The following is a 24,192-nucleotide window of genomic DNA, read 5'->3' as shown; positions in this document are numbered from 1 at the left end:
GTGTCTCCCTCTGTCTGCCCCTCCGCTGATTGCACTCTGTCTCTCACATTGTCTCAAAAATAAATAAACATTAAAAAAAATTTTTTTTAAATAAAGTAACATCTTAGTATCTTACAGTGAATACTCTTTCAGCTTCGTCTTGAAGACCTTTCATTTGGAGCTTCTGGGCTGCTCCCATGTGGACTGGTTACCTTCCACACCTGGTGCCCAGCTGACATCCTGGATCAGCCTCACCATTATCCTGAGAGTTCTCTTCTGTGTTTTGTCTCCTATTTTCATATGCCATGCCATCCTCATTCATGGTGTATTTCCGTGGAACACATCTTCCAGTACTTTCCTGAGGAAGGTGCAGAGAGAGTAATTTTTGGAGAAGTTGCATTTCTAAAAAAATTTTTTTCTACCTTTCCACTTTACTGATAGTTGTTGGATGAGGTGTAGTATTTTTGGTTGGGGACCATTTCTCTTAGAAATTTTGAAGACAGTATTAACACCACTGTCCTCTGGATTCCTGTGTTGCTCTTGAGAAGGCCAAACTTGTTTTGATTCCTTACCCATTCATTGTGGTACTTGTATTTTACTTTCTGGACGTTTTTTGTTTTATCTTCTGTTTGTCTTTTTTTGTTCTGTTCTCATATGACTTGTTGTATGCCTGATTTCATAATTTGTGTTGGGTTCTCTAAGGGCCTTTTAAAAATGGAAACTCTTGTCATCCTGGGGAACTAACTTGAATGGTTTTCTGTTGTTTTTCTGTTTTCTCAGTTCTCTTTTTCTAGAACTTCTTTTATTCAGCTGCTTGACTTACTTGACTGGTCTTCTATTTTATTACCCATTTTTATAATCTTTTTTCCATTACTTTTTGGGGAGATTTCTTCAACTCTTCTCAGTTCTTCTAATGACTTTATACTTGCAGTGGTTTCAACTTTTCTAGGAGCGTTTTGTTTTGTTTTCCTCAATTTCTTTCCTTTCCTCTTTCCCTCCCTTTTCATCTTCCTTTGCCACCTGGATGTAACATGAACTCTTAGGGTATCAATGTTGGATTTTTTGTGACCATCTTCTTTTTTTATAACCTGTTTTTCTCAATGTGTGTTTTCTATTTGTTTGGCCTATATTCCATCCTTCGAGCTTTTTTCCTCAGGGTCTGTACCTCTGTTATTGGCTGAGTAAGAAGTGTTGACTATAACAGAGACCACAGGGTATGGGCAAGGGCTTGAAAGCTGGAGCTGCACAGGAGGGTCACCTGGTCTTTTGTCTTCAGGTGGTCAGATGCCCAGGGAGAGATCTTCCACCCTTTTGTCTAGGTGGCCTAAACCCAGCTGGCAGCATTCTGGGAAAAAGTGGAAGCAGAGAGCTGGATTTCTTAGCATTCAGTATGTATATGTTCACTCATCTCCTCCCATTTTCAAGTACCTCTGCAGGTGTTCTGCCTCGGTCCCCCAGTTCACACCCCTCGTCGTACCCTCTCTGGAGAGGAAGTCTCCAGGATGCTGCTGGGGCCATCATGGTGCTGTTTGGAGTCAGGAGGGAAAACTGGGGCTTTGCTTCTGGAAGAGACTTTAGGCTGATCCTGGTGTATTTCCACCCATGTTCATTCCTGTCTCCCGAGGCACTTGGTTTCCCCAGTTCCAGAGCCGTGTAGGGCCCTACCGAGGAAGTCACATTGCTGCCTGGTTTCCACACGGTCAGCTTGGGGCTCGCTTTCTCGGTCCTGCCTCCAGCACTTGTGTTTCCTGGTCTCCCTCTGTTCTCTTTGTTTTTTTGTGGGGCTATACCTTGATGAATATGTATGTCCTGCAGTTTCAGTGGGCTTTCAGGATGGAGGCAGAACACGTCTCTTTGATAGGAGGTTTTTACCTGCCATTTTTGTCGTGGAGCCAATTTTATGTTCACAATGTAATGAATAAACTCTGCTGCACACACTTGCCCCCCCCCCCCCCCTGCCCTCTTCCTACCTGTCCTTCTGCTGAGAATGAGTTCATGTTCTTCCTTCCTCCAGCCTGCTCATTGTAAACCTTTCCTGAATCTTTCCAAGCAAAATTAATCTTGCCTTCCTCTGAACTCAATGCATTTTTATGTCTCTTCTTATGACCCATGGTTTACCTCTTTTTAACTTGTTTATGTCTTACCTGATAAGTTTTAATTTCTGACAGCAACGATTGTTGCTTTGCCCTGATCCAGTGCTTTGCAAATAGTAAATAATTAATTTTTAAGTCAACATAATTTTTCCATTATCTTTTCATGGTCTTATATGCACATATATATATTCTCATTTGAAAACATGACAGGATACAGACCATCACCATATGCACAGTTATTGCAAGAGTCGGGTATTGCTGTTTCTAATTGCAGATACTTTTCTTGAGACTTGTATGGGTGAGAAACAGGCAGCAGGTGTGTATTCCACCAAGTCATAACTCACAGAAGCTCATGGCTCTTTGGCACAATGTGATGATGCTCTCTCTACAGAGCTAGAGAGATTTCTTTATGGAGCCTGTGTTTCATTAGAACTTTCCTGGTACTGTTTTCTCTTACTGTGTCCTGGAATACAGTGGGCACCAGCATCCATTGCAATGGGCATTTTATCAAATTATGCCTGTGCTTTCATTCTCGGCCCGTCTTAGAAATGTTCCCTCCACTTCTTTCCTTCCAGACTTAGGCCAGGTCTCTGCCCCTGTTCTCAGTCTGGGTGAGAAGCAGTGATTCTTCATGTGGTTTTGTCCCCAGATTTCTTCTCTGTGGTTGGCCCCATCCTTGGGGAGCCTTGCCTGGCCAGGGCATTTGCTCATCCACTTGATAGATGAACTTCATTCCTTGTTTCTTGCTCATGTGTAATGGATCTTTGGTTGTCATGGTAATATTGTTGTTAGTGTTTAAATCTTTGGTTATTTTTAAAATACACACCCTGAGTGAGACAGATTCTTCTTATTTTTTTTAATTGAGTGTTGTGTCACGTTTGCTTTTTAACCTAATGACAGGTATACTTATTGTAGAATTAGTGTTTATGGGTATTTTTAAGTGTCTTATCACAACTCTTTGTTCAATTACATTTCTAAGTTTCTGTAGCTGGGACAACAATGATTTCTGCTATTAATATTTCAAACTTTTTAGTGTAAACTACCAAAGTAGAGTCAACAAATATGCTCTTTTTAAGAAAAGTTTTCCCTATGGGTTCTTCACTATTCTGTTGAAAATACAGCAAATCCTCTGTTTATTGATAGAGGATTGTGTTGATGAAAGCCAGTTAAAATCTCCTGAGAGACTACTGTTGCAGGGAATTGTATTTCTCAGTGGCAAACATATCCTTCCTGTATTTTATACTCTTGTGGGAAGAGGTCATTTTTATGTGCCCTGCTTAGATCTGATTTTTTTTTTTTTTTTGTATAGTATGCTCTGTTGGGATTAGTGCTGATTTCCTACTCAGTGTTTTCTCTCCAGATAGTTTCTATTCACGTATTATGGAGTGGCATTTAATAAATGCTGGCCTGATAAGTGTTTTGACATGGTGTTGTCATGGCTGCTTGGCATAGCTGACCATTGAATCAGGACCCTTCTGGAGGCAGGAGACAAAGCTGGATCTCAAAATTAGACAAGCCTTGATCAGATAGTTGAAAGATTATAAGCCAGGTTTATAGAGTATTTGAAGGGGGAGGGAATAATTAGTGGTATGACATTCTGCTGATAGACCAAGGACAATGAGTCTCAAGAATGGACCATTGCATTAAGCAACATGGAGGCAGTTGGTAACCTTGATGGATATTTTTGGGAGTGTGGTGGGGAGGAAGCTTCCCTGGAACAGGATTATGAGAGAAGAAGAATCTGAGACATCAAATCTTAAAAAACTTTCACTGTAAAGAGAATCAGAATTGGTAGAGTGACTGGAGGGTAAAGTAGGGTCAGTAGAAGGTTTTGTACTATTATTTTAGTTTGTATAAGATATGATATTAACAGCTTTTAAAGGCTCAGCGTTTACACTGAGTACTATTTTCCATACTGCTATGATTTTCAGAAACATTAATGGTGAGGCTAGAGATAGACTTCTAACCTGTCTTGGGGGCTTTCTGGTCACGAAAGGCTCTAGGAGAAGATGATGACTGGGGTGTCGTGATGGGTGAGAAGGGTTAGCCTGAACAATAAGGTGGGGCTTTGAGGAGTGGAGGCCTCCATGGGGGGCAGGGAGACAGTGATGCAGGACTTAATACAGGCTGTGAAAGGGGAACTAACTGATGGAGAAAGGCTGGACCACAGCAAGTTCTAAAATACAAAAGTCAAGAGGTTGAGAAATTGCTAGGAGGGAACTTATTTCGAAGGAGTAGCTAAAAATATTCTGGAAAGGCTGTAGATTATGACCTTATATGGAGCGAGTGTGGAGGATTGGGAAGCTTAAAGAGCAGGTTTTATAAGTCACATTTTGGAGGTCAGTCTGCTTCTTTGTGTATGAAAGTGTTTTAGAAATGAATGTTGATATTTAAATTGATTAGGTCATCCTACAGCTTCCTTGGGGGGAAGAGGAAGGCAGGATGGCCCTGTTCTAAGTGGCTATGGAATGATGGTTAAGGTATAGCTTTCTTTATTCACCTGCAGGATATTGATTATTCCTGGTTTCCCTTGGAGGGTTAATGCCATTTGGTAAGGAAGAGTAGGGATATAGTTCGTTTTGGGACTTTGTTCTTTGATGGCTCAACAAATGTAGAAATGACACATTTTGGAGCACTATTGGAGTCATAGCAACAGGTGTCCCTAAGGACTCTCTGGAGGACATTGTAGTTGGGGAATCATGCAGAGTAAGGCTCGAGAATGAAGCTGGATGCCACAGTGTGTGTGTGTGTGTGTGTGTGTGTGTGTGTGTGTGTGTGTGTGTGTGTTGTGTTAGCGAGAGAGAGAGAGAGAGAGAGAGAGAGAGAGGAGGGAGAGATGTGTGCTGTGTGTTTTATGAATTTAGTCTGTGTTCTAGATGAACAACCAATTCGAGTACTGACTCCTTTGAAAGAAATCCAGACAAATGAGGGTGCAGAGTAACTATAGGCTATTTGCACTAGTAGTTTTTATGGTAATGTTTAATAACTGAGAATTAGTGTCTGAGCTGCTTTCTGTGTTGGTGAAAAAGTGACAAGGATTGACAATTCAGTATTTTTTAGAAGTGTTTGTTTTAGTGATCCTCAGGTGTTAGACATTCTCTTGGAGGGCTTCCTATGGATATGAATTCCTTGGCCTCAAGGTGTGAGTCAGTCGATGTAGGCTGGGGTTCAGGAACCCTGGGGAGGGGCAAAAAGAGAGATGGAGACAGAATCTGAAACAGGTTCCAGGTTCTATTCTGTCAGCATAGAGCCCAATGTGGGACTTGAACCCACAAACAGTGAGATCATGACATGAGCTGAAGTCTGGTGCTTAACCAACTGAGCCACCCAGGTGCCCCTCAAGTATTATTTTAAAGTATGGTTTTGTATTATCATGTGTATGGATATGTATGATATGTATGTGTGTGTGTTTGCATATGTGTGTGTGTTTATATATGTGTGTATACATATTCAGGTGTGTACACACCCAATGAAGAAGTGTGCAAAATTTAAAATGGAGTCCTCTATCTTCCTTTTCTCCCAATCCCACTCCCTAGATATAACCACCGAACATTTTGGTGTGTATTTTTGGGGATATTTTTATATGTACGTATACAGTTGTATCTAGCTTTGTTTTTACAAAAAGACTCCAGTCACACACATTGTTCTGAGCTTGCTTTGCTCACTAATGGCATTGTCAGCATTATTCTGTATTAATATATTTACACCTGTTTGTAGGGCTTACTTTGAGCAACCTCCTTTTTTTCCCCCAGATAGGCTGTGACAGGAGTTTTTCAGACATGTGATAGATGTTGCTTGCTTATTAGAATATCTGTGTGGATTGGATGAGAGGATTAAAAATTGTTTTGTGGTGGACAATGGGAAACCCAGTATACTTTAAGAAACCAATATTTTTTATGCAATGACTTGTGCTAGTTTCTGTAGTTCCTGTCATAACAATGTCTCAGCAGCTCAGCCAAAGGAAAGAGTCTGCATAAGTCCGTCATAAAAGAGAAATTGACAACAGCAGAGACAGGAGACTACCTGAATTTTCAATCAATTGCAATATTGTTGATTCCCTTTTATGGGCAAGAAATTATCACAGTTTAGCTTGTTGCATTTCCTTTGGTGATGCTAACTTGCTGTATTTGGTGTTTCTGTTCTTCTCTACAGGATCCAAACTACTGGATACAGGTGCACAGACTTGAACATGGAGATGGAGGAATACTAGACCTTGATGACACCCTCTGTGATGTAGCAGATGATAAAGACAGAGTGAGTTCACATCCAGGGAAGGCACTCTGGATGCATTTAGTGAAGATTGGAGAGGGAGCGGGTAGATGGGAGTACTTCCTTTCCTGTTGAGACACATACTTTACAGAACCTTAGGGCCACTCATGATGTATTGTGAGACTTCGTTACCCTGAACTCTAGGGTGTAATGCTTTTCTTGACCCCTGGACATTATTAGGTTTACTATGTCTTGGAATTTTAAAATTGTAGCTTTTTAAATAGAAGTATCTTTAAGAAGTTCCTGTGCCAGTTTTTTCCTTTTGTTTTAACCAAACCTGACATCTTTCTTGACAACGGAGGTCCATTTCAGGGTGTGATAACGCAAGGTCTCTGAGTTCTATCCGAGCACTGGCCTATCCCAAAAAGCTGGCCTGTGCAGCACGCTGGCTGGAGAGGGGGCAGGTGCATCCCAGGCCTCCTCCTGGTGTGTGCTCTGCTTTCAGAAAGCCATACTTTCCTCAGTGTTGCTCTTGGTGGGCTTTCACACTGCAATGCCATCCTCAATGTAGTATGTGACTTTGGCATTGTGAACGTGGCTCTTTAGTGTCCTCCTTGCACCCGCCCTTTTGTTTGTGCTCTTTGAGGGAATGAGGAGGAGGAGGAGGAAAAGAAGTAACATTCAGTATTTTAAGAATTTGTGACAGGGTATTTGGCTCTGCACGTAGAGGTCACGAGGTGACAGGGCTTGAGCAGCCTTTGGCCACACTTTAGGGAAGGGCTGCCAGCTGCACATAGAATGTATCATCATGGGGTTGGAAGCTGGCAAAGTTATCTAGTACTCTCTCTGGTTTTTCCTGGAGAGATTTCTCTCCCTTCTTCCCTCTGCCTGCCCTCTTCCTCCCCTTCTTTTTCCTCCTTCCTGTCTCTACTCTTTTACCCTCCCTTTCTCTCCCTTCCTCCTCCTCCTTCTTCTCTCTCTCTCTCTCTCTCTCTCTCTCCCTCTCCCCTTCTTCCTCCCCCCCCCCCCCCCCCATTGACCCTTTGCCTCATCCTCCCTCTTGGAGGACTTGGCTGGGAGCTGGCTAAATGCAGCTATCATGTCTTCTCTACTCCTCCTTTCTCACAGCATAGTGCCTGGTTCAGAATTGGTGGATGTCTTCTATTTTTTCTTGAAATCTTAAGGAAGATGAAAAATTTCATGTATCAAATGGTGTGCAAATTCAAGGATATTTGATTTACTAGCACCTGCCATTGCAGGATTTGTCCCTGTACCTCCTGTGGTCCAGGAACACATTGTGTCAAAAATGCAGAACTTTCTGCCCATTTATGATTTGCTGCTATTTCTCTTGGTGTCACTTCTCTGTTTTGGGCTTTTCAGTGAGCCAGGGATAAGGTGACTCTCAAATCCTTTTCCTGCAGTTCACTTGTCTAGAGACTTAAATTATAGTCAATTTATTATGTGGTTCCACTTCAAAGCTTAAAGCAACGGTCAAGGTTTATAAAGAATTCAAACAGGTTCCCTTGGCCAGCCACAATATTACAAAGAGATGTACTAGGTTGTATTAATCTTTCAATATTTTCCTTGTCCCCATTTCTTCCTTTTCTTCCTTCCTTCCTTCCTTCCTTCCTTCCTTCCTTCCTTCCTTCCTTCCTTGATATAAAAATCATATAGCTTCTTGTGAAGAAAAGGAACCTATAAAGAAGGAAGTAATCACTTGTGATCCCATTGCTGCCCAAAGCTCATCCCTGTTGTTATTTGAGTGGGCTTTGCATCCTGACTCTTCTTTTTGTTTAGATACAGACACAGCTCTTTTTCTTTTAAATAAAAAGGATTGCATAGTAGCCTGCCTTTTCTCTTTGAGTTGATTATGAATATATTTCCATGCTCATTAACCATGGCTATGCCAACATAGCTGCACATGGTATTTCATGTTACGAATTTTAGGGACTCTGGTATGGTACTTGTTTTGGTAGTTACTGTGGAGAAAGCTGAGGTGGTCATCTGCGTACTTTTGTCTTTGGCATTCTTGCGTTCTAAGAACGCCTGTATTTATCTGCCTGTGTTTCCTTTTTGATTGTGTACAGACTTAGGATGATACCAACTTGAGGCAGAACTGCTTCATGCTTTGACTTTAGGCCTTTGAATGAGTGAATGAAAATTAGTTTATAAGATGCTTCTGTGGTGTGCCTCGCTCTGGCGTGTTGCTTGGAGTAACCCTCCGTGGACTTTGGCTTGTTGTATGAATGGGAAGGGGGCTGTGTCAGTGCGAAGGGGGCTGTGTCAGTGCTCCTGAGAACACCGAGCTCAGTAGACTCATGTACGCTCAGCACCTGCAGTCATGCTTTATGACACATTACAGTTTCTCACCCTTCCTCCCGGCACCTTAACCAGCAAATACCCTCTCCACAGTATTCCCATTTTGAATAGGTAGAGTATTGAGATGTAGATGTTCAGCAGTATGATTAAAAAAAAATCTTTTGAAATGTGCTATTATCTTAGGGTTAGTATGTGGCATTTTGGTGGATGATCCGTGTGTCCTTGAAAAAGTGTGTTCTGCAGTTGGAGTGAGTGTTCTACAGAAATCACTTAGGTTAAGGTGGTTGATACTGTTCTTTAGGTCTTTGGGGTAATTTGTTACTCAGGAACTGAAAATAATACTCTTCTTTCAACACAATTAACTATTAGGTCACACAAAAGAATGGAAGAAGAGACAAACTGAATGATCTTCTAAAATAGTTGCATATTAAAATCAGAGGATACTTAATAAACTGTGTTTAATTTTTATATTTATATTATGTTATGTGAATTTGATGATGACAAATCTACATTTTTTAAGTTTATTTACTTATTTTTGAGAGAGAGAGCGAGAGAGAGACAGAGACAGAGAGAGGGAGAGAGATAGAGACAGAATCTGAAGTAGGCTCCAGGCTCCGAGCTGTCAGTACAGAGCCTGACACAGGGCTCGAACTGTGAGATCACGACCTGAGCCAAAGTCAGATGCTCAACCCACTGAGCCACCACGCGCCCCCAAATCTACATTTTTCTAGAATCTTTTATTGCATTTCCTATTCGAGTTAAAAGATCCTTTAACGTGAAGAAGAATGTTTTATATTTTTTAACGTTTTCATTTTTGAGTGCGAGTGGGGGTGGGGCAGAGAGAGGGAGACACAGAATCCAAAGCAAGCTCCAAGCTCTGAGCTGTCAGCACAGAGCCTGACACGGGGCTTGAACTCACAAACCATGAGATTGGATGCCCAACTGACTGAGCCCCAGAAAAAGAATGTTTTAATTGTTAATAAATGAAATACGTTTTTAGGGAGTCTTATATCATGCAGATTAAATTCATTTTCCAAATAGAAAAATGCTAGACAGTACCATGTACCACAGTCTGAAATAATGTATATTATTGTTTTATTTGTTTGGGAATATTATTTAAAAAATTTTTGTATTTATTTGTTTTTGCTTAGAAATACTTAATACATATGATTAATTTAAAGTTTTGAATGAGCTTCTTAAAGGACCCATTTGAAGTTGTAACTATAAAAAATATAATTAATAATCCAGAATCTCAGCACTTACATTTATGGTATTGTCAGATGCATTATTCAGATTGAAGGGTTGCATGTAGTCAGTTGTATGGCTCCTTTCCATGGCTCTGAAATTTGACTCTGATTTAATCATCCTGGAGTGTTTTCAACTATTTTTGGCAGCTACTCTGAGTAAGGATTTTGACACCTGTTTTGCTTTTAGGTTAAAACAGGCATTGCAGTTCTTTTAAACAATAAAATTCCCCTAAAAGTGCCCTGCTTAATGAAAATGTGCTGGTGCATATTTAAAATGCAGATACCTAGCCTAGGCAAGCAGGATCTTTGGTAGCCAGGCTTGGGCATCTCTGTTTTATAAACCCTCCAGATGGTATTTAGGCTCACTAAACTTTGAGACTATGCTTCAGTGGCCCTGCCATCAGTCTCTGTAATGGGGAAGTTTCTTTCAAAAGTGTAAATGATTTGCCCGCTCACTGTGAGTTTGTGAAATTATGAAAAATTATTTTTTATAGAGGGATACTAGGATTAAGAGGCAATAATTCAAATGATAGCAAAAGAAATTGAAGTACCTAATTAGTACCTGATTTTGCTCATTACCTTTAATTATTTAGAGTTTAATGCACAGCACTGAAGAAGTTTTCTTTTAGTGCCTATATGGTTCCAATGACTAGGATTTTACCCAAGTTTATTCAAAATGGTATCCGCATGGGTTGTTTTGGCTTCTTGGAGTAGGTTTGATTTTCTAAGACCTACAATATTCTAGATCTACTTTGGGCATATAAATATGCCCTGATTTGTATATCACTTCTCTGCATTGCTGCTTCCCAGTAAAAGGGAACAGAGAATCAGAGTGTGTATGCTGTCATGGTGTTTTATTTACTCTTAGTATCTAATTCTGTTTTCTCAACTGACATTTTGCCAAAGAATGAAAACCTGAAATGGTTTTTATATTATCTAGAGCACCTATTAGAACAGCTGTAATGCATTTGTCTATATGAGATTTCTCAAGTGCCAAGCCATTTCTTGTCTGAATTTCCTTCCAGTGTGGTCTTCGTTATTTATTATTTTAGTGAACCTTCTCTCAGTTCTCCTCAAATTGGTCTAGGTCCCTCCTGTCATTCCTCCATGTACTACAGTAAAACTAGAAATTTCCAAATAGATTACAGAATAAAAATGTTTTGTATTCACTTCCCTTTGCATGGCAGTTGCTTGAGACTAACTGTGAGAACGTTAACAGAGATTTCAGGCAGACTGGTGAAGGGCTTAGAGTTGGGGAGAAGGGCACTTTTGTGTGCGTGAGCAGCAGGAAGAATGTCTTTTTCTTCTACACGTCACTGTCTTCCTTTTTGTATCTTTGGTGCTGAAGGTGACATAAGATGTGGTAGCAAGCATTTTCTTTGTCACACTTGGGTGTCATTTTGTTTTGATCAAGAATGATGTCATGTGTGTGCTATTTTGGTTCTGACCTTGGGAAATATCTTCCATTATCTGTTCCTTGCTCTTTGTGGAGGAAGGATCGAATGAATAGTAATTTAAACTCTTTCTGGAAGTTTGTACAAGCTTGAACAGTGGACACTGGGTGCCAGACACTATGGAGGATTGTTGTGGGGACTGCTGCTGGTTGGGAAGAACCCAATATTTTCTGGGGGGCAGTCTGGCTAGTGTCTCAGCATGTTGAGAAAAGGAGACTTGAAAAATTTATTGGAATCATGGGCAAGCACTAATTTCTGCATGTAGAATAAAGCTAGTACAGAGGCACATATACACATTTTCATTATTCTCCTCATTGATAGATAGCTTCTAACTTATAAACTGATGTCATTTTTGTGGCTCTTATGTTCATATTACTGCCCCGTTAGATATTTTCTATTAGTATTGCCAAAACGTGTTGTAGTAAATCTTGCTTTTGAAATATATGCATGGCACAACTTTCAGGTAAGGAACATGCTTTAATTAATTAATTAATTAATTAATTAATTTTTAATGTTTATTTTTGAGAGAGAGAGAGAGAGCGCGAGCATGAGTAGGGGAGGGGAGAGAGAGAGAGAGGGAGACACAGAATCTGAAACAGGCTCCAAGCTCTGAGATGGCGGCACAGAGCCCAGTGTGGGGCTCGAACCCACGAACCGTGAAACCATGACCTGAGCCAAAGTTGGGCACTTAACCAACTGAACCACCCAGGCGCTCCAGGAACATGCTTTAATTTTAAAAGTACATTATTTTAGGGGCGCCTGGGTGGTGCAGTCGGTTAAGCGTCTGACTTCAGCCAGGTCACGATCTCGCGGCCCGTGAGTTCGAGCCCCGCGTCAGGCTCTGGGCTGATGGCTCAGAGCCTGGAGCCTGTTTCCGATTCTGTGTCTCCCTCTCTCTCTGCCCCTCCCCCGTTCATGCTCTGTCTCTCTCTGTCCCAAAAATAAATAAAAAACGTTGAAAAAAAAAAAGTACATTATTTTCTACTGTGTTAGGTGTTATTTTTTGCTAACTATGTGTAAATCATTATTTTACTTGTTTTGGCATCAAGCCATAAAAAAAATCAGTGTCCAATGAGGTGATGGTACAAGCGTATCCTGGTTATCTGTGGGAAACATGTACATTTGTACTTTAAAAAGGGCGTTCATACATTCTGTGCCCTAGTTATTGATAATGTGGAGAGAAGCAGTCTGTTGTTTTTATACTGAAGGCAGTCACAGTCTGTACAGTCTTCAGATGAGAATGGAGAACATATTTTTGGATCTGGAATAAGAACTGTTAAAATGAATTTATCTGGTGATACCAAAGTGAGTTTTTAAAGCATTAATAAACTTTGTTCTGTGAAGAAATGGCTTGCTGCTTAAATTACAGTGAGAGCTCACAGCTCATAATTACAACAAATCTAATTTTAATTTCTTTAAAGACTTGATTTTTCTCCTTATTTAAATCATCGCCAAACAAGTGTCTGATAAGAGAAAGTTTTGAGATTTTAATTCCTTTGTTGTCAAGACCAAAACACTAAATTTCAGCATGAGGTCAGTTATTTTTAGAATGTCCATATCCTGGAGATAGGAGTGGGCTGAGGAGTTCCTAGGATAACTTTCTTTTCATCCTCCCCTCCCTTCCCCAGTTAATTTCTTGCTGAAGACTTGGTCTACGAATATGTTCCTTTACTTATTACTAAACGTGTGGGAATTTTTGTGAACTGGGATCTCATCATCATCACCATAATGTAGCACATGTAATAATTTCCTTTGAAAGATAAAAACACTATTAGTCCTAATTTTAGTCTAACCAATTTACTGAGCACCTATTATGTGCCAGGCATCATGATCAGTGTTATGTAGTGTGAAACAAAAATAAATGTGGTTCCTCCTTTCTGGGGCCTCATGGTGTATTGTGAGTTGGAATTAATCTCAGAAATGAAGTGTAGAGTTACCAACAAATAATCGTCTGAAGAAAAGGAAAGGTGCCAATGGAAGGTAGAATAAAGTACCCCAACCAAGTCAGGGTGAAGCAAGACTTGCCTAAAAAATATGATCAAGCTGAATCTGAAGAGCAGGTGAATGAAAATCGGGTGTTAGGTGATCAGATTTACGTTTGAGAAGTGTCTCCCCAGCTGCAATATGAGGATGTGTGGACGGGAGGCCGAGTGGATGCAGGGTTACCAGTTAGCACATTTTGCTGTAGGAGGTGTTGGATTGATGGAGGCTGGACCAGGTGCAGATGGTGGGGAGGAGGTAGATCTGAGAGTGATTGACTCGGTAAAGCCTGGAGGTGGGCTATTCAGCAAGGCAGGGAATGCTGCAAGGAGGCCAGCTTTGGGACAGGGTGGGAGATGAGGGATTCAGACTTGATTTAGTGACTTTGAGTGCTTTGGAGGTGGGTTGATGTTTGGAATTGAAGTGCAAATAAATTCATGAATCAGATACAAATTTGTCGACAATCAGGCCAAACCAACATATGAAATACCATCTAATTTTAGTAGAAATAATTATGTGTGTCAGAAAAAGCTTGAAGGGACACACTGAAAAGTATCAGTAGTTATCACTGAGAGTGGAGTATGTGATTAACTGGGGGTTTTCTGATGTTCTGTTTTGTAATGTCTCCTTAATTCTGTGTCTTCCTAATTCCAATATGTGTCTTCCTATTCCAATGAAGCATTAGGCATTGCTAAATATAATTTAGAATAGGATCATCTTTTTAAACTTTAATGTGAATTGGCATAGGGAAGGACTGATTTTAAAGAGTTTGGTAAGTTGGAATTGAAGTGATTTGTATAAATAGACTTCATTAACTAGATGACTTGATTAATTTCCTCCTAAATGGAGTTATTTTAGTTAGGCTTTAAAGAAGAAAATATTTAAATTAAATGCTGAGTAGAGCACCAAATGCTAATTAATTAATTCAGAGAGATTGTTTCCCAACAATTAAATATTTTATGGGTACTGGTTTGCCCACAGCTCATTGATTTGTGGGTGGATGGGTTGGGGAGTGCAGGGCCAGGTGTAGCAGAGGTGGTGGTGATATGGAGTGCTTGTAGAAGGAACAGAGAAGGGGGCTCAGCCTTCTGCATGAGCACTCTATTGGAAAGGCTCTTTGTAAGCATTAGTTTTGAAATTGGGGACAGCCTGCACAATATTGGCTGGTCATGAGCTTTCCTAGGAAAAGCAGCCAAGACTTTGCTTGAGTAGGGGCACCCAGAGTCAGAAAAAGTAGGGGAAAGAGTCTCACACTCTTTCAGTTACCATATTAGTTGTAGGCCAGGGCTTGGTTCCTTGGTTTGGTGCACTTTGTTTTTATGTTACTTCGTCAAAGATGGACATATTGTTTGGTGGGCAAGAAGCCACCTGTGTTTGAATCCCGGCTCCATGACTTTTTTTACTTTATGAGCTTCAGCAAATTACTTAATCTCTCTAATGTCAGTTTTCTCATCTCCACATAGTGGGTAATAATTGTACCTATCTTGTAAGGTTGTGTACCAGATTTAAGTTTAAATCTGGGAATTTGTGTTACGGTTTCAGTGCTCTTCGGCAAAATAAGGCCCCAGTAAGTGGTAATTATCATCATCGTTTGTCACATCACTACCACCGCCATTGTTAAATTTAGTTAACATTCATTCTTTTAGTACTATTTTCTAATGATTTAAAAACAAGTCATGCTATCTTGATATTTTTTGTAAAAAATTTCTATCATACTTATTTTCATTTGCCTTTTTTTAATTTAACATTTCTATCAATTTGAAAAGAGGTTGGTAATATGTACTCAGTAATGGTTGTTGGAAGAAATACATTATTTATTTTCCGAATCCTTGGCATTTGAGGATTTCCAGGATACTATCAATATGCATATTTTTCTGAACAGAAAAACAGTGAAGATCCCAGTTTCAATTTTTAGTGTTTGAAAGCCAACAAGGACTGTATAGTTAAAAAACAAAACAAAACACAAATAGACTTGACATCAAAAGCAGAGTCAACAAAAGCAAAAATAAGTAGGACTACATCAAGTAAAAAAGCTTCTGCTCATCAAAGGAAACCATCAAAAAAAGTGAAAAAGTAACCAATGGAGTGGGAGAAAATGCTTGCAAAAAATATATTTGATAAGGGGTTAACATCCAAAATGTATAAAGAACTCATAGCATTCAATAGCAAAAACACAAAAAATCCAAATTAAAAAATGGGCAGAAGAACTAAATAGACATTTTTCTAAAGAACTCTTACAAGTGGCCAACCAGATATAAGATGAAGAGTTGCTCAACATCACTAATCATCAGGGAAATTCCAGATAAAATCACAATAAGCTATCACCTCATACCTGTTAGAATGACTATCATCAAAAGAGCAGAGATAACAAGTGTTGGTGAGGATGTAGAAAAAAAGAGAACCCTCATGCACTGTTGGTGGGAAAGTGAACTGGCACTGCCACTATGGAAAACAATAGTCTAAAAATAGACTACTATATGATCCAGCAATCCCACTTGTGGGTATATATCTAAAAGAAGTCATTATCTCATGGAGGTAGCTCCACTCCCATGTTCATTGCAGTGTTATTCACAATAGCTAAGGTATGGAAGCAGCCTAAGTGTACATCAACAGATGAATGGATATGGAAGATCTCACATCTCTCTATGTGTGGAATATTATTCAGCCATAAAAAAGAAGGGTACCTTGCCATTTACGATAACATGAATGGAACTCTTTGAGGGCATTATGTTAAGTGAAATAAGTCAGAGAAAGACACATGCTATGTGATCTCACTTACATATGGAATTTTAAAAAGCTGAACTCACAGAAACAGAGCCTAGAATTGTGGTTACCAGAGTCTTGGAACTGGGAGAAAAGAGGTGGTATCTGTCAAAGGGTACAAATTTAAGATGAATCTAATGTACGGCATAGTGATTATAGTTAATAATACTATATTAAATGCTAAAAGTTGCTAAGAATAGATCTTAAACATTCTTACCACAAAGAAGAAATGTTAATTATGTGATGTGATGCAGGTATTAGCTAACACTAAGGTAGTAATCATTTTGCAATACATAGGTGTATCAAATCAACACGTTCTACACCTCAAACTTATACGATGTTGTATGTCAACTACATCTCAATACGGCTGTGGGGGTAGAGGGTGGGGAGGCAGAACTTATTTTCAGTTTTAAAATATTACCTGGTCGACAGGGACAATTCTCCAGAAAAATAGCACATCTCAAAACAAGCACTCCAGAATAAATGCTACCAAAAGTGCTTTATAATAATTTGTCTTTAAAAATATTTATTTAAAATTTCCCTTTTGTATCTTGAGTGAAATATGTAAAATTCAACTTTTTGTGTATATAATAAAACATTATCACAGAAAGGAAAAAAAGGAGGACGATGGATACCTTAGTTTCTTCTTTTTCATTAATATTATCTGAATAATTTCAAATAAGTAATTATATATGATACAGAAGATCATCCATTCATTTATTCATTCACACAAGTATTCATAAGGATACAGATTATATAGAAAGTACCAGATTTGTTTTCCTCCTGGATTTTATATTGGGGGAAGAAGAAAATTGGCAGGGCTTTGTACTCTTAGATCCTTGTATAATTCCAGAATAAATCTAATAAAACTAAAAATATTTTGGAGCTATTTCAAACTAAAAAGCTTCTGCACAGCAAAGGAAACCATGAACAAAATGAAAAGGCAACCTACCAAATGTGAGAAAATAATTGCAAATCATATATATGATAAGTCTAATATCCAAAATATATAAAGAACTCATACAACTCAGCAGCAAAAACAAAAACAAAAAAACCCTTGAAACAATCTAATTAAAAAAGCGGCAGAAGCCCTAAATTGACTTTTTTCCAAAAAAGATAGAAGATGGCCAACACATATATGAAAAGATGCTCAGTCTTATTAATCATCAGGGAAATACAAAGCCATAATAAGATGTCCCTTCACACTTGTTAGAAGGACAATTATAAAAAAAGATAAGAAATAACAGTGTTGGTGAGGATGTGGAGAAAAGGGAACCCCCGTGCACTCATTGTGGGCATGTAAATTGGTGCACTATGGAAAACATATGAGGGTTCCTCAAAAAATTAAAAATAGAACTACCATATGATTCAGCCATTTTACTTCTGGGCATTTATCTGAAGAAAGCAAAAACACTAATTCAAAAACATATATTTGGCATGTTCATTGCAGCATTATTTACAGTAGCCAAGACATGGAAACAACCTAACTGTCCACTGATGGATGAATGAATAAAGAAATGAAATCTTGCCATTTGTGACAATATAGGTGGGCCTCAAAGGCATTCTGCTAAGTAAAATAGATAAGGAAAAGGCAAATACCATATGATCTCTATTATATGTGGAATCTAAAATAGAGAACATCTCCCTACCCTCAACTTATAGAGAATAGATAGATGGGTACAAGGAGGGCAGTGAGAAATGGGTGAATTTTTGTTTTTAGTTTAAATTTTTTTAAGAGTTTATTTACTTTTTTGAGAGAGAGAGACAGAGAGACAGAGACAGAGACACAGAGCATGAGTGGGGGGGGGGGGAGAGAGAGAGAGAGAGAGAGAAAGAGAAAGAGAAAATGAATGAGTGAGAATGAGAATCTGAAGCAGGTTCCAGGCTCTGAGCTGTCAGCACAGAGCCTGATGCAGAGCTCGAACCCATGACCCATGAGATCAGGACCTGAGCCAAAATTGGACGCTTAACCACCTGAGCCACCCAGGCGTAAATAAGAAAATTAAACATAATTCAACCTCACTATAGTACACACTATAGCGGGATATGGTTACACCTCATATAAAGGCTGCAAGATAGATATGGTCCCGGGCCACTTTTAAACTGGGAAGACCAAATATGTTTCCTATACTTAAAGATTTCTTTCATTTCTTTGGGCTGCTGCTTGTTTCCAAATAGTAAACATTTTTAATTCTCAGTTGATTTGGAGAAAGAAGTTAGTTTGGCTAGTAAATATGTGGATTTTAACTATATTTTAATTATGTTAGATTACTAAGCCTTCTTATGTGAAATTTTATTAAAATGTCAAGAGCTTAGTGTCATGTATAATTGTATCACAATTCATGTGTATTGATGCCCCTTGTTCATATATCAAACTACCATGATAACTTTTGTTTGAGCAAAGGTTAAGAAGATCTTATAGATTCACTGATTCATTCATTTTATCTTTCTTACATTTATTCAATAAATACCTTTCAGTCCCTAATATATTTGACAAACAGGTGGATGTGCTGAGGATATATGGGGGAGGGGTCTCTGATCTTGCAGAGCTCTCCTTGTAATGAGGAAATAGACTAAGGGGAGTGAGTTTGGGGTGTGATAGAGAATAGGTGAGGTGGGAGTGGTTCTTTAACCTGGTTGGTAAAGCCAGCCCTCAGGAGGAGTCAGGTGGGCTGGATTTCAATCGATGAGAACAGCTACAGGCAGAGGATTCTAGGCAGAAGGAGCAGCATGTACAGCAGCCTGAACTGGAAAAAGGTCGAGGTGTTCATGGATCCAGAGGGAATTAGTGCGGCTTGGATGCAGGGGGCGATTGGGAGAGGGAAAATAGGTGGAGTTAGAGACAAAGGGAGGATATTAAAGCTATGTTAAGCAATTTGAGACTTGATACTAAAAATAAGAAAAAGCCTTTGAACTGTCAAACTGTGGAGTGATATATTTAGATATATATTTGTAGATTACTTTGGGAAGACTGCGTTGTGGGTGGGCAAGAAAGGGGAGAAAGACCAGTGAGAAGACTGGTATCCAGTGAAGAGATGATGGTAGTTGAACCTCAAGTAGAGTTGGGGAAATATGAATGGAGTTGAGATATGTTTGGAGTTGGAATTTCTAGGATTTCAGACTGTGAGGAATGAAAGCAAAGAAAGTATTAAGGGTGACTTTTAGAGTTGTAACTAGAGCAAGTGGGGTAAGGGGTATGGAGGTTCCACTTACTGGGGGAGGTTCATTTAAATAGAAGAAGTAGAAGACTTAGGAGTGGAATGAGGATACAGGATTGGGGGCAGTCAAGTCTCCTTCCTGTTGGGACATTTAACTGATTTTGCAGTGCCTTTGAGACTTCCAAATAGAGCTGTCCAGTAGGTGATTGGATGTGTAGGTCCAAAGCTCAAGGGAAAGATCAGAGTTGGAGGTAAGAATTTGGAAATCACCACTGTATAGAATGGATGGAGTTCAAAGGCATGTGACAAATAGCATTTCCAGGTTGCAAAAATTTGCAATAATTCTAACCTCATAATCTTTGTTGGTTTTTTTTTCCTGTGGTACACACCCATGAGTTAACACTTGCCATGATTATGATGGAAAATACTAATAAATTTTAACTGGAAAATTAGTATAAAAGTGGAAAAGGAACTCAAGTTCTCCTGACTCAACACCATTGAATGAAAGTAAGATAAAATTAGATTTAGGTTGTTTTTGAGAAAGACAACTGAGTGTCAAAGGTTATAAAGAGACAGTGCAGAGAGATTGCTTCTCAGACACAAGATAGTGGTAGCATTATTTCTAATATAGGTACAGAAAATCACACTCCAAAAGCCACTAGAAATTTGTGAGTTTCATAACCAACCATTCTTGTTGGATGGCATTCACTTGACTGCCACCCCAGGAAGAGCTTAGTTAATGTAATAAAAGCACATAATATAAAATCAGAAATTTACCTGGAGTTGAGGGGATTCTAGAATCTGTATCCTGTATTTCAGAATTCTGATATTCCTTGCATTGGAATGTCTCATATATTACTTGACTTGTTTACTTACGAAAAATTGATAAGCAACACTTTTTAAAATGTTTATTTTGAGAGAGAAAGGGTGAGCAGAAGAGGGGCAGAGAGAGAGAGAGAGAGTGAGAGAGTGAGTCAGTGCAGAGTCCCTGTTGGGGGGCTGGATGTGGGGCTCAAACTCAGAAAGTGAGATCATGGTCTGAGCTGAAATCAAGAGTCAGATGCTTAACCGACTGAGCCAGCCAGGCACCCCAACAACCACTTCTTTTTACGGGGACAGTCAAATGATGACTGTTCTCAGGCATTTTGTTATTAGCAAGAATTGTAGAGATTTCTGTTGTAGGAACTCGAGACTAAAAGCTGCATTTAATGTTTTCTGTAACAGCATCATTTTCTTTAATTTAGTCCAGATATGTTTATTGAGCATCTCTTCCATTCCAGACAGAATTTGAGATACTGAAATGAATACAGAATGGTTACCTTCAGGGATCCATTGTAAAACAGGAAGAGATTTTAATGGTAACAAAATACTTTTCAGCTAAAAGTTTTCTATAATTTGGTTGTATCTTTTTTTTTAGGATAAATTAAAATAATTCCAAGTATTTTCACAGCAGGAAATAGTTCATATGTAGGTGGGAATATTCAGGCAGGTAAGTTGGGAGGGATGTTCAGGTCAGTCTCCAGACCAGAAATGCTTTCTGAATCCCTAGTGCTGGTTCTGATTTTCCCTCTCTTAAGTTCCGATAGTCTCCCTCCTACCTGTTAACACAACTAGATCTCTGCTCCTCAAACTGCTTTGGTGAAGGACTAGATTTGTTTTGTTTTTCATTCTGTGGTGGACCAATACAATGTAAAATGCAATGGAAATTAATTATAAGAAAGAATTGGCTTGTGTTTTGCTTGCTTTTATCTATTTTCAGAGTTAACAGATATAAAATAATTCTCTCAAATTGTTTAAGAGTTTCCAAAAGCATACTCTATTTCTGTTTTTCACTGGAGACTGGGATGACACTTCCAACAGCACTGCAATATATAAGTCTTTGTTAAATATTGTTGCCTTTATTTTTTTTTTAATTTTTAGTTTTTAAGTTTATTTTGAGAGATACAGAGACAGCATGAGTAGGGGAGAGGTAGAGAGGGAGGGAGGGAGAGACACACAGAGAGAGAGAGAGAGAGAGAGAGAGAATGAATGAATGAATGAATGAATCAATCAATCCCAAGCAGGCTCCACATTGTCAGCACAAAGCCCAATGTGGGGCTCAAACTCATGAAACCATGAGATCATGACCTAAGCTGAGACCAAGAGTCAGACGCTTAACCGGCTGAGCCAACCAGGTGCCCCCAATATTGTGAATTGAATATGGTGAATTTTAATTTCACCATTAAAATTCCTGTATTTGCATTATTTATCGCTGAGATATTCTGGTATAGGCTAATGTTCGGTCATGTAGTTTCTTTAATATTTGGTATGTATATATGTTTTAAAAATAATGTATGCTTCTTATTAAAAATACAGGAAACTCTTAATATTGTTAGTTAAATTAAAAAATATTGCCTTGAATGTACTAAGTTGTCAATCATTGGATTAGGCTTGTGTGTGTCCTAATGCATTGAGTTTTGTGACACTCTAGTATTAATAGTGATACAAGTATTCATAGTGTTAAGTACTCACTGGAAGCCCAGTTCTCCATTTTCTTGCGTATCTTATTTTCATGATCTCTCCTCACACTCAGCCTCACCTCTGTTAGACCTGAGATAAAGTGAGGGAAAGATGCTCTTGTTGTCTTTTGAAGGGACATAAAAACACTTTTTCTCTCCTTTCTGGGACAGAGGAGAGGTATTCCAGACTACTAATTCATTTTTCCTGGGAATATTTTGTCCTACATATTTTTAAAAATTATTTATTTATTTATTTAGAGAGTGAGAGCAGGGGAGGGGCAGAGAGAGCAGAGAGGAAGAGAGGGAATCCCAAGCAGCCTCCATGTTGCCAGCACAGAGCCCAATGCAGGGCTTGATCTCAAGAACTGTGAGATCATGATCCGAGTGGAAATCAAGAGTTGGACACCCAACTGACTGAGCCACTGAGGCACCCCAAAAAAGTTGGATATGTGAGACTTGATCACTTCATTTCTCCTTCATTGGAAGAAGAGGATGTTCAAGGAGATTGAAAAATAGTTGTGCTAAGAGGGCTCCTGTTTTGAAGTAGGAGGTGTGATTTGATAGTATCCTGTAGCCTTCTGTCTGTTTTGGCAAGGAATGAGTTAAGGAGACTTCTTTTGAACCTGGTGTGTTTACTCACACCCTGCTGACTCCAAGATGAGTTGCTACACCCTGTTTTACTCCTGACACACTACCCCTGGCCTGTTTAACTGGTGAGGTTGTTTTAATTTGGTGTGGTGGAACCTGTCTCTGGACTCCCTGGTGAACCAGGAATCAATGCTGCCATATGCAAAGTTTGTGCCTCCATTGAGGGTCACATATGTGGAAAGGATTCTGGCCTATATTGTCCACTTATTTTCAATTTCTTACCCTTTCTAGAGGACTGAGTAAAACACAGGTCCTATATTTGGATTTTGGGGGCTATGTATTTGGGGATCATTTTATTCTGTAGTTAGTTTTGGAGTCTACGTCACTGTGGAGTTTGCCTTCTTAATGGATTGAGATGGCGGACAAATTGAAGAGGAAACACACGAAGAGGTATTACTCTTTTTCTGGTAGCTTTCGGAAGGATTCACTGAAGGCACTGAGGTTTTCAAGGTCTTTGAACCTCAAAAGAGCTACTTCAGAAATCAGCAAAAGGCAGGTTGGTATAGAGATTTCTGGTCCTTTTAAATCTTCTGTGGAGTTGAAAGTAACATTCCTTGTGTTTATTCCTTAATATTCTTTTGAAAAATTTCCTTGATTACTTTGAACATTCTTTTATAGCTACAAAATCATATTGCTGTTTTCTGTGCCATCAATCTGTTTGTGGTAGTTATTATTTGTGTGTATGTTTATTGGTCTATTACATGGGTTCAAATTACTTGTTGGGTGTTACAGCACAAAGTTGTAATGTTATCAGAAGATTCTGATTACCAAAATGAAATCTTCTACCAAAACATGGTTTTAGGAGGACACACATGTTACCTAACATCTCACTGAAAGGATTAGTTGTCTTTTGTGCATAAACAAAATATTAGAGTAAAAGTAAATTAATGTTTATATAATTTCATAGAAATAGTGTTCCAGAAGACTGTTTGGAAGTAAATTTATTTTTCCTAAAAAATACTTTGAGGCTACTGAATGGAAATATAAATGATGGGAACAGACTCTGTGTGCTTTCTTGATGTTTTGTTTTACTATTTTTGTGCTGAGTATATAACTTTAGGTTGTCTAGATAATGCATTATGTGTCTTTTGAAAGTATTAGACATGAAAAGATTCCTTTTTAAATGTTATTGTTTTTGAGGCTATTTTTAAATTATCAACAACAATTGGTAAAAATTACACATAAAATGTGTAAGGAATCACATAAAATATGATATTTTTTTTCTTTTATATTTGGACAAGTGCCATGGGTTGTGTGCCCCCCAGTGGTCTTTTGGTAGAATGTTTCTTTTTGAGCTCCATTAAATGATATCCATGTCGCTCTGGGGTGAATAATTGTGTTTTCAGCATTACAGTTAAATGCTCAGAACTAATTCATTCTAATAGCTCAAATGTAGCCCAATATTTATCTGGTGAGTTTATGAATGATGGTGTTTTGGAACATCTCTCAAGGGTTTATAGAAGTGGATACTGGACATTGTTTCATATCATCCATTCTATACTTACTTTGTTCCTCAAATATCTGCTAAATCTCGAGTACTTTTAGTTTCATCTTTTCCTCTTCTTTTCTTTATTATTATGGAGAATACTGAAATATCAGAAACAAATCAAGTCCTGGGACATTCCAAATCTCTAATGTATTTCCTCCAGCAGAAATCACAGCCATAATAGATGTTTGTTGGTTAAGAATTCTGAACAATCCTGAACCATTTCAGTGTGACATTGTTTACGTTCAGATCAATGTAGTTTGTGTTAAGAACATAGAGTAAAACCTGTTTTTAAGAAATTAGATCTTCTATGTAGAGTGTACAGAAAATAATACCAGAAAGGAATGAGGAAATTAAA

General features: G+C 38.7%; 1 protein-coding gene across 16 annotated transcripts in view; it reads left to right on the top strand.

Moving 5' to 3' along the window:
* PARD3 (par-3 family cell polarity regulator) overlaps positions 1 to 24,192 on the top strand; it is a 661,972-nt gene that overhangs the window by 108,816 nt on the left and 528,964 nt on the right. For all 16 annotated transcript variants that reach the window (XM_060658990.3, XM_060658996.3, XM_060658994.3 and 13 more), the window contains exon 2: positions 6,225 to 6,326. In XM_060658990.3, coding sequence (XP_060514973.1) covers positions 6,225 to 6,326 — 102 coding nt within the window. The remainder of the gene's footprint in view (positions 1 to 6,224; positions 6,327 to 24,192) is intronic.

This window comes from Panthera onca, chromosome B4 (genome assembly GCF_046562875.1).
Source record: "Panthera onca isolate mPanOnc1 chromosome B4, mPanOnc1 haplotype 2, whole genome shotgun sequence".
NCBI lineage: Eukaryota > Metazoa > Chordata > Mammalia > Carnivora > Felidae > Panthera > Panthera onca.
Note: the sequence above shows the minus strand (reverse complement) of the source record. Positions and strands in the feature narration are given on the sequence as shown.